We start from the raw sequence: 10,627 nt of genomic DNA, 5'->3' as shown, positions 1-10,627 counted from the left end.
GTGAAATAGTCATCACAGAAATCCAGAATGTATTTACGACAAATCCGTATGAAATATGACCTGTGTTGCCAGGAGGTGTTCAAGGCCTTGAGAATATTAATCCAATGTTTCTCATACATCTGTTCTTATCAGTTATGCTACACTTGTTTGGGTATTTGAGTGGAGAAAACATTTTCTTCTTCTCTACAACAGAATCATACTCCACAAAGTTCATTGTTTTTATTTATTGTACATTTGTACACTGGTTAATTTTCACACTTTTCACTCTCTAAAACACAAAGAAGTCAAAATATGGGATACTTGGGTAATGGAATTTTCTGATTTCAAGTTTCTTTAAGAAGGTGACTTTGATCAATTGTAGTTTTCCTAAAGTGTCGTGTCTTTGACGAGAAACATTTCGTTGATACTCAACAGCCTTTGCAAACTGTTTGGTCTATTTATTGCAATACTGTGTTTGTGAATGCAGAAAATCCATCAAATATACAAACTATGTATTTATTGATATTTTATACCCCTAACTTATTGTTAGTTTGAGCTGGTTTGTTGATGTGGTGGCTCTAGCAGCTAGTATGCCTTACTGTGGACTAGTAAGCATGATGCCATAGCTGCCGAGATTAACTGTGTATAGAGAATATTGGCCATGCTTTCCTTGTTGATAATGCTGGTTTAGTGTGGAAATCATTGAGTTACCAAGCATGAGGACATGGCTTTTGGTGGTGAAAATTTTTTCTGATATTTTCTTATTGGGAGGGAATTTCGTAAGAATCTGTTCTGTAAACAAACACCAATCAACTTCATTTCTGTGAAATAACTGAAAAACATTTCTTATGTAAAACAGACAAAGGTATGTAGCACTATATCTCAAACGTAAGACTTTTCTTGAAATGTTGTTATGAAGTTTCATAAATGTTGGTAATGCCTGTTCTCTCTAAAACAATGAAAAAACAAAAACAAAGCACAAATTCTATTATCTTCACAACTGATGGTTTCAGCTGTGACATACAGAAACAAGGTGGCCATGTTTTCGTGCTGGAGACTGTCTCAGTGTTTACTAACACTAGTTGTCCTACATGTAGTGTCTCTATACTGCCCGGGAATCCAGGGTATACGGGCGGTGGAATGGAAATATAGTCGTCAGTCAGTCCTTCATATGTATTTCATTGTACATTGGACTTAAAGTCATCATACCAGTAAATTATCCTCACTCAGAAAAAAACAAACTCATCATTTCTATGGTTTGCGATAGTGTGCTTTGTTGGTAGTATGTGATGAATTCCGCGGTTCATTTATATATTGTTGATTTTTCTCGTACAGTGTATTTATCATGTTTGATTATTTATCTATTTATATCTAGGGGTATATAAATAGACCATCTGTGCTCATGTAGAATGTAGACTTTGTAATCTTTGTTAACCCCTTCTGTTGCGTTTCCACGGAGATGTGATACAAAGGGTTAATTACATGGAACAAACAAGATATTGACGTCGCTTGCAGTATGATATTGTTTCTATTAAGCCTTTTAAAGGAGTTATTACGAGCCTATGAAATTCTATTCCTTGTTTGACATTGTGTGATAAGCCTATCAACGGAAAGCCTCAATGATCTTGCAGATAGTTACTGTGTATAGGTCATTGTTTGTTTATCTGTCATGTTCTGTAAACAATGATTTGTATATTTGCATGTGAATGTTAAAGAAAATCTTTGTGAGGGTTTCACTTACCAACGAGTGTACAGTACGTAACATTCCAGCCAATCAGAGAACGGCATTTTGTAGGTCAAGGGCGTAGGGGCCGTCTTGCCCATCTACATGCTCTATCAAGTTGTAGTGATGTGCCCCAATGTAGCTGCCATATAATGAGGGACTACATGGTGTAGCTGCCTTATATTGAGGGTTCACATGGTGTAGCTGCCTTATATTGAGGGGTTATATGGTGTATCTGCCTTATGTCCATGAGATATATAGTGTAGCTATCTTACATGACGAGATACATGCGTATAGCTGCAATACATGGAGGGCTACATTGCATGTCTGTATTTTATGACTTGCACAAGTATAGCTGCCTTTTACAGAGGCCTGCATTAGTGTAGTCACTTTATATCGAGGAGCTACACAAATGTAGATGTCTTGTATTAAGGAACTACATGAATGGAGCTGCCTTATATTGAGGAGCTACACAGATGTAGCTGCATTATATTGAGGTACTACACAAATGTAGTTGTCTTATGTTGAGGAGGTACATTGTTGGCACACAACATAGATAATCATACCAGTGGTGAACATGCAATGATGTAACTACAGCTATATCTCAGCTTGTGATGTTACAACGTTATATACAACAATATTTTGGTTCAGAAAATTAAATGGTGAAGTGCCTGACCAGACTTGCTTGTTGCAACTTGGGGTGTCATGATACACTAGTGTAGTGTAATTGTATTTCGTATTGATGTGAGCTGATAAACTGATTTATCTGTTTGCTCCCCTTTGAATGCCCCACCCGTGATGTTGTCAGTCAAATAGTTTATGATGTTTTTTTTCAAGTTTATTACTAGAAATAGCCATTACTGACATGTTCTACAGCTGACTTTTCATTTTGAAATTGTTATTGTCAAAAGTTTCCATTTTGATTTCACATAAACGGGCATATCAGTTTAACTTAAGTATGCATATCGATTTGGCGTAACTATGTGTATCAATTTAGCGTAAATATGTGCACCGCGATATTGATCTTTGTGTTCTGATACAGACCCTGATGTATCATTTCACCCCAATTTCACAAAGACGTCCACAAATTCCACAGTTATTTGGGTAGCGAAAGACAACCAGTCCAGTCATTGTCTGTTCACCACTAACCAAGTCCTCGCCAAGGCTGTGTGCTTTAGATGTGGGACTGTATGGTCTTCAAGTAATTCATGTTTAATCAACTGTTTGCATGACAATGACTTCAATAATAATCAAAATACGGTTTACATGTACAACTTAGACAGGGATCCTAGTTGACTTTGTGTAGATAGATATGTTAATTACCATCCAAACTTTTGCCTTCATTCTCCCATGTCATGTTTGCTTCAACCTTTACCAGAACATCATGTCCTGTCTCTGTTTTTTATTCTCCTTGTGATCAAAGGTAGATGTGCTCTTACTGTATCACCAGACTTGTAAGCTGACCATCAAAATTATCTCGAATCAAACTGACTTTGAACTCAAAAGTTCAGCTTTCAAAGATGGACAGAACTGTTTCAAAATTAATTTCGAATGAGTTGAAGTAGACATAAATCTAAAACGTATTTGGAATTATCAGTGTTCAGCTGTAGAGATTGAATTTATTACAGAAGATGTTGTCTGTGTGATTAGACATTTTCCATAAACAATGTTTTCGGGGAGATTTGTGTAAATTGTGTCAAGTTTTGTTTATTGGTATCAAGCATAAAAGTGCATGAGTTGTTCCCCTTGATTTGACTAATTCTCCATGTTTTTTCAAAATATGAAATTGTTCTATGTCCATGTTAAATGTATGATCCGGATGAGAGATACAAATTTTGTCATTTATTGAAATAAATTGTATTTTTCCATGTAAAGAATCTTGGTTGAGAACTCCAATGCATTTCATAACGAAATCAACAAACGGTTGTGACATTTAAATACTCATTTACCTCGAGGTTAGAAACCTGCAAGTGCATGCGTACCCGTTTGAGTTTCAGTTACCTGTCAAATTTGATTTCAAGTGGAAATATACCCAATTTCCTCTGCTTCTTCGAATGCCTGATTTCAAAGCTAAAATCAAATGCAAATTAATTTTTGTCAAAAAATTCCAATCCGATTTGACCTTTGGTAGACATGTTTCTGTTATATTACTGGTGGAGCAATTCTGTACATGACTGTCGCTCCCAAACCAACTATTTTGTTGTGCAATGGACATGTTTTTGCTCAAACCTCAGAGTTCATTAGGGATCATGTGACTGTGTCGCCATGGAGATACTTTGCATAATATTACTATGTTACTTCAGTTCCACTGTAAATAGTTCCGTATAGTTCCCACCTGAAAGCCAGTATTTATTTTCTTGCTGTTAGTTTTCATTCTTTAGTTCATGACAGTTTAGTGTGATACATTTATTATTATTTATCTTTTGTTTCCATTTTTTTGCAATTTGTTAATTTGAACACTGCAGTGGGGATGCAATCGCTGCTTTTTCATCTTTCTCTCACAATGTACATAGACAGCACAAGTTAATATTTGGGGGGAACCAACCATCGAAAGGCATTTCTCTAAAGTTCATCAGTTCATCTGCTCTCTCTTACCAGCATCTCCAAAAGACACTAAAGATTGTTTACAAATATATGTATCAGAACATTTGTTGGTTTTCCAGGGTAAATCATTTAGTAAACATTAAAAATTTCGTTGGTGTCTGATCTTAAAGCAATATCCAGATTTGATGATTTGATGTCTGGGATGTTTGAGGTGAGAGCTGGCCGGTCATGGTTGATGACTTTCCCGGCCTGATGAACATTGGAGATAGAGCCGACAGCTACAACCTGTGATGTATATAGTTGGCAGAAATGGGATGACACAGTCACATGATTGCTGTAGATTTTGGTTTTTAAGAATAGCTAGTTTGGTGGACTATTTTTATCCTGAAGTTATCGTTCTATACATTGAATAAAGGTGAATTCCTGAAATATTACTTGTGAATTTGTTATTTGTGTTTTGTCCAACTTGGCAGTCATTGTGGCCATTCAATAAACATTCACACCAGTCAGCGTTATTTCAACCATGTTGTTGATTGGTTCCAAATATTTTCACAGAGTGTTTGAAAGTGTGATTGGTTACCTAGACTCTCTCTGCTTTGTCTTTACAGACAGATCCCCAAGCAGGATTATTAAATGTGAGTAGTGAACACTTCCAGCTTAGGCCAAATGTACACAGCTCTGTCCTCCAAATATAATAAAACTAAGCTATCATTTAGTATGCACACACAGAGCTTGGACTGTTAAATCTCTCCCAGTGGAAACATCTGGTTACATCATGATGGAAACAGTCTTCAGACATATCATCAACATCTCCATCAAAATATGAAACCTGACCCAACATCAACCCACTTCACAAAATTCTCCCATCTCGGACATTAGGACGTGCTATCTTTCCTACATGACCCGTGAAGGTCCTGGGGTAGAATAGACCTTCAGCAACCCATGCTTGCCATAAAATGCAACTATGCTTGTCGTAAGAGGCGACTAACTGGATCGGGTGACACATATCATTGGTTCCCAATTGCACAGATCGATGCTCATGTTGTTAATCACCAGATTGTCTGGTCCAGACTCAATTATTTACAGATACCCACCATATAGATGGAATATTGCTGAGTGCAGCGTAAAACTAAACTCACTCGCTCACTCACCTTTGCTACACTGTTGATGCTGAGATCACAAGAGTACAGGCTGAGGGACAGTCAGTTTTGGATGGTGGATTGGGAAGACCACCAGGGTACAGCCTGAGGGATGGTTGGTTTGGGACGGTGGGTGGGGAGACCACAAGGGTACAGACTGAGGGACGGCGGGTGGGGAGACCACAAGGGTACAGCCTGAGGGACGGTCGGTTTGGGACAGTGGTGGGTGGCAAGACCACAAGGGTACAGCCTGAGGGATGGTCAGTTTGGGACAGTGGGTGGGGAGACCACAAGGGTACAGGCTAAGGGACGGTCGGTTTGAGACGGTGGGTGGGGAGACCACAAGGGTACAGACTGAGGGACGGTCAGTTTGGGATGGTGGGTGGGGAGACCACAAGGGTACAGGCTAAGGGACGGTCGGTTTGAGACGGTGGGTGGGGAGACCACAAGGGTACAGGCTGAGGGACGGTCAGTTTGGGATGGTGGGTGGGGAGATCACAGGCTGAGGAGGAGGGAAGCTGATAGAGCAGAGTGATAGTGGTTTGGAGCTTCTGGTGGGGGTGGTCAGTTATCATGAAATGAAATTCATACCAAAATTCATTATTCTGTAACCAGTACAAGCAATACATTAGCATTCAAACATTAGGAAAATATCAATAGAGAATATCTGTTTCATCATGTATTAGTAATAGCTTAGACAAAGACTCCTGTAAAGAGCAGTAAAACGTATCTCACAGACATTCTATTGAAATGGGTAAAAGTTATAACCGCACAATTTCAAAGAGTTAAAATCCTAGACAGGTTAATAAACTGCTTTGATGAGGTAAACATGCCATCACCTACAGTAAAATAACATTATGCAAACACCAGTTAATCCAGCCCAGAGTAAGCAATCAAGCATCCAGTAAATGTGCCAACAAGATTAATGCCACTTAGAAAAGGATTAAAAGATTAAGAACTCCCCCCTGTCTGGTCATTGAAGTTCTTCTGGTAGGACACACCCTATTTTGTTTATCCTGTATTTCACTGGCTACTGTAGGTTACACCCATTTTTTGTATCAGTCAGCAAATCATAATCTTTGTATTGTTTCAATTGTAGTTAAATAGTGTCCACCTCCATCTGTCCATCAGTAGGGTTTAGACTCCCAACACAGGTCAGCTCTACATCTCAGCCCAGAGGGTTGTACCGACTCTCTGTGGCCACCCTTGTTATTCTGTCTCTTGTAAATGAAACTGTAATTAGCTTCTTGTGATTGCGGACTCTTTGAGGAGTTAATTACTCAGAGCAAACCAGCACGGCAGTTAGATAAGGGATTTCACTGGAACCCTCACTTGGACCTGAGACCCATATCATAAGAGTCAGTTTGAAGGAGGAGAGGTGGGGGTCGGTCAGTTTAGAAGTTGGGTGTGGTCAGAGCAGAATGATAGTGTCAGGGTGCGGGTGGCGTGGGTGGGCTGGGGGTTTGGGGGGGTGGGGTGTTTCTGGTGGGGAATGGTAAGTTTGAAGGAGGGGTGTTGGGAGAGTAGAATCACACACATTCTTGGGTGTTCTGTTAGGAGTGGTCAGTTTGGAGGAGGAATGTGGGGAAAGCAGAATGATACAGGTTGGGGTGTGATTTGGTGGGAATGTTTAGTTTGGAGGAGGGGTGTGGGGAGAGTAGAATGATACAGGTTGGGGGGTGTTTTGGTGGGAATGGTCAGTTTGGAGGAGGGGCGTGGGGAGAGCAGAATGATACAGTTTGGGGGGTGTTTTGGTGTGAATGGTCAGTTTGGAGGAGGAATGTGGGGAGAGCAGAATGATACAGGTTGGGGGGTGTTTTGGTGGGAATGGTCAGTTTGGAGGAGGGGTGTGGGGAGAGCAGAATGATGCATGTTGGGGGGTGTTTTGGTGGGAATTTTGAGTTTGGAGGATGGGTGTAGGGAGAGCAGAATGATACAGGGTGGGGGGATGTTTTGGTGGGAATGTTCAGTTTGGAGGAGGGGTGTGGGGAGAGCAGAATGATACAGGTTGGGGGGTGTTTTGGTGGGAACGGTCAGTTTGGAGGAGGGGTGTGGGGAGAGCAGAATAATGCAGGGTGGGGGGATGTTTTGGTGGGAATGGTCAGTTTGGAGGAGGGGTGTGGGGAGAGCAGAATGATACAGGTTGGGTGGTGTTTTGGTGGGGAATGGTCGGTTTGGAGGAGGGGTGTGGGGAGAGCAGAATGATACAGTTTGGGCGGTGTTTTGGTGGGAATGTTGAGTTTGGAGGAGGGGTGTGGGGAGAGCAGAATGATACAGGTTGGGGGGTGTTTTGGTGGGAATGTTGAGTTTGGAGGATGGGTGTAGGGAGAGTAGAATGATACAGGGTGGGGGGATGTTTTGGTGGGAATGGTCAGTTTGGAGGAGGGGTGTGGGGAGAGCAGAAGGATGCAGGTTGGGGGGTGTTTTGGTGGGAACGGTCAGTTTGGAGGAGGGGTGTGGGGAGAGCAGAATAATGCAGGGTGGGGGGATGTTTTGGTGGGAATGGTCAGTTTGGAGGAGGGGTGTGGGGAGAGCAGAATGATACAGGTTGGGGGGTGTTTTGGTGGTAATGTTCAGTTTGGAGGAGGGGTGTGGGGAGAGCAGAATGATACAGGTTGGGGGGTGTTTTGGTGGGAATGTTGAGTTTGGAGGATGGGTGTAGGGAGAGTAGAATGATACAGGGTGGGGGGATGTTTTGGTGGGAATGGTCAGTTTGGAGGAGGGATGTGGGGAGAGCAGAATGATACAGGTTGGGGGCTGTTTTGGTGGGAACGGTCAGTTTGGAGGAGGGGTGTGGGGAGAGCAGAATAATGCAGGGTGGGGGGATGTTTTGGTGGGAATGGTCAGTTTGGAGGAGGGGTGTGGGGAGAGCAGAATGATACAGGTTGGGGGGTGTTTTGGTGGTAATGTTCAGTTTGGAGGAGGGGTGTGGGGAGAGCAGAATGATACAGGTTGGGGGGTGTTTTGGTGGGAATGTTGAGTTTGGAGGATGGGTGTAGGGAGAGTAGAATGATACAGGGTGGGGGGATGTTTTGGTGGGAACGGTCAGTTTGGAAGAGGGGTGTGGGGAGAGCAGAATGATACAGGTTGGGCGCTGTTTTGGTGGGAATGGTCAGTTTGGAGGAGGGGTGTGGGGAGAGCAGAATAATACAGGGTGGGGGGATGTTTTGGTGGGAATGGTCAGTTTGGAGGAGGGGTGTGGGGAGAGCAGAATGATACAGGTTGGGGGGTGTTTTGGTGGTAATGTTCAGTTTGGAGGAGGGGTGTGGGGAGAGCAGAATGATACAGGTTGGGGGGTGTTTTGGTGGGAATGTTGAGTTTGGAGGATGGGTGTAGGGAGAGTAGAATGATACAGGGTGGGGGGATGTTTTGGTGGGAATGTTCAGTTTGGAGGAGGGGTGTGGGGAGAGCAGAAGGATGCAGGTTGGGGGGTGTTTTGGTGGGAATGGTCGGTTTGGAGGAGGGGTGTGGGGAGAGCAGAATGATACAGTTTGGGGTTGTTTTGGTGGGAATGGTCAGTTTGGAGGAGGAATGTGGAGAGAGCAGAATGATACAGGTTGGGGGATGTTTTGGTGGGAATGGTCAATTTGGAGGAGGGGTGTGGGGAGAGCAGAATGATACAGGTTGGGTGGTGTTTTGGTGGGAATGGTCGGTTTGGAGGAGGGGTGTGGGGAGAGCAGAATGATACAGTTTGGGTGGTGTTTTGGTGGGGAATGGTCGGTTTGGAGGAGGGGTGTGGGGAGAGCAGAATGATACAGTTTGGGCGGTGTTTTGGTGGGAATGTTGAGTTTGGAGGAGGGGTGTGGGGAGAGCAGAATGATACAGGTTGGGGGGTGTTTTGGTGGGAATGTTGAGTTTGGAGGATGGGTGTAGGGAGAGTAGAATGATACAGGGTGGGGGGATGTTTTGGTGGGAACGGTCAGTTTGGAGGAGGGATGTGGGGAGAGCAGAATGATACAGGTTGGGGGCTGTTTTGGTGGGAACGGTCAGTTTGGAGGAGGGGTGTGGGGAGAGCAGAATAATGCAGGGTGGGGGGATGTTTTGGTGGGAATGGTCAGTTTGGAGGAGGGGTGTGGGGAGAGCAGAATGATACAGGTTGGGGGGTGTTTTGGTGGTAATGTTCAGTTTGGAGGAGGGGTGTGGGGAGAGCAGAATGATACAGGTTGGGGGGTGTTTTGGTGGGAATGTTGAGTTTGGAGGATGGGTGTAGGGAGAGTAGAATGATACAGGGTGGGGGGATGTTTTGGTGGGAACGGTCAGTTTGGAAGAGGGGTGTGGGGAGAGCAGAATGATACAGGTTGGGCGCTGTTTTGGTGGGAATGGTCAGTTTGGAGGAGGGGTGTGGGGAGAGCAGAATAATACAGGGTGGGGGGATGTTTTGGTGGGAATGGTCAGTTTGGAGGAGGGGTGTGGGGAGAGCAGAATGATACAGGTTGGGGGGTGTTTTGGTGGTAATGTTCAGTTTGGAGGAGGGTAGTGGGGAGAGCAGAATGATACAGGTTGGGGTGTGTTTGTATAGGAGAAAAAAATGTAGGGGCAGGAAAAACCCGAGAGGCGGAGCCCAGAGGTTTTTCCCGACCCCAATGGTTTTACATCATCAAGCAAAACCTCGAAGAAGTGTTTTCTCTATCATATGTACTCTCAGTGATGGGGAATTACAATGTAGATTTCATGAAGCTGAGACTGTTAAGTACAAGGTGGCACTATTCTCAACTCACTCACTCACTCCCATTCAACTGATATGGTGAAGTACACAGCAATAAACCCAACTCACTCACTCACTAATTCTCACTGAACTGGCTGTGTGAAGAACAAGGTGGCACCAAAGCCAGCTCACTCACTCACTCACTCACTGCAGTCATCGAGTACTCTGACTCTGGATTAATGAATCCCAAACTGAGGTCAGGCCAACACTACACATCGTATGTATAATGTGACAGTTGAGATTTTCAAAATAAAAACGCCAGTTTCGACCAATGAAATAAACTTTTGCCCCTTTGAAATTCATTCCGTGGTAACTTTTATTCTATGACCGATGGGGTAGAGAAGTCGTTAAAGTGTTGGTTTGTCATGCCGAAGACCCGGGTTCGACTCCCTAAATGGGTACAATGTGTGGAGCCCATTTCTGGTGTCCCCCAGCCCTGATATTCCTGGAATATTGCTAAAAGTCGCATTAAACAATACTCACTCACACACTCACTCACTCACTATGCCCTATCCAATAAAATAAATATAGACTGTC

The 10,627-nt window shown here is 43.4% G+C and overlaps 1 protein-coding gene across 1 annotated transcript; it reads right to left on the bottom strand.

The window, feature by feature from the left end:
• Positions 1 to 7,149: 7,149 nt before the first annotated feature.
• On the bottom strand, positions 7,150 to 10,247 carry LOC137260398 (uncharacterized). Its single transcript, XM_067798063.1, has 3 exons — positions 10,239 to 10,247; positions 9,007 to 9,690; positions 7,150 to 8,142 (listed from the first exon to the last, which is right to left on the bottom strand). The coding sequence occupies exons 1-3, from the start codon at positions 10,245 to 10,247 to the stop codon at positions 7,150 to 7,152; spliced, it is 1,686 nt and encodes a 561-aa protein (XP_067654164.1).
• Between the last annotated feature and the right edge of the window lie 380 nt (positions 10,248 to 10,627).

This window comes from Haliotis asinina, chromosome 13 (genome assembly GCF_037392515.1).
Source record: "Haliotis asinina isolate JCU_RB_2024 chromosome 13, JCU_Hal_asi_v2, whole genome shotgun sequence".
Lineage (NCBI taxonomy): Eukaryota > Metazoa > Mollusca > Gastropoda > Lepetellida > Haliotidae > Haliotis > Haliotis asinina.
The sequence above is the reverse complement of the archived record's forward strand: the minus strand, read 5'-3'. Positions and strand labels throughout refer to the sequence as shown.

Coding starts and splice junctions, on each gene's coding strand:
- LOC137260398 (XM_067798063.1), bottom strand. Junction 8,143..9,006: donor ACCAAAACACCACCCAACCT/GTATCATTCTGC, acceptor CCACCAAAACAG/CCCCCAACCTGTATCATTCT.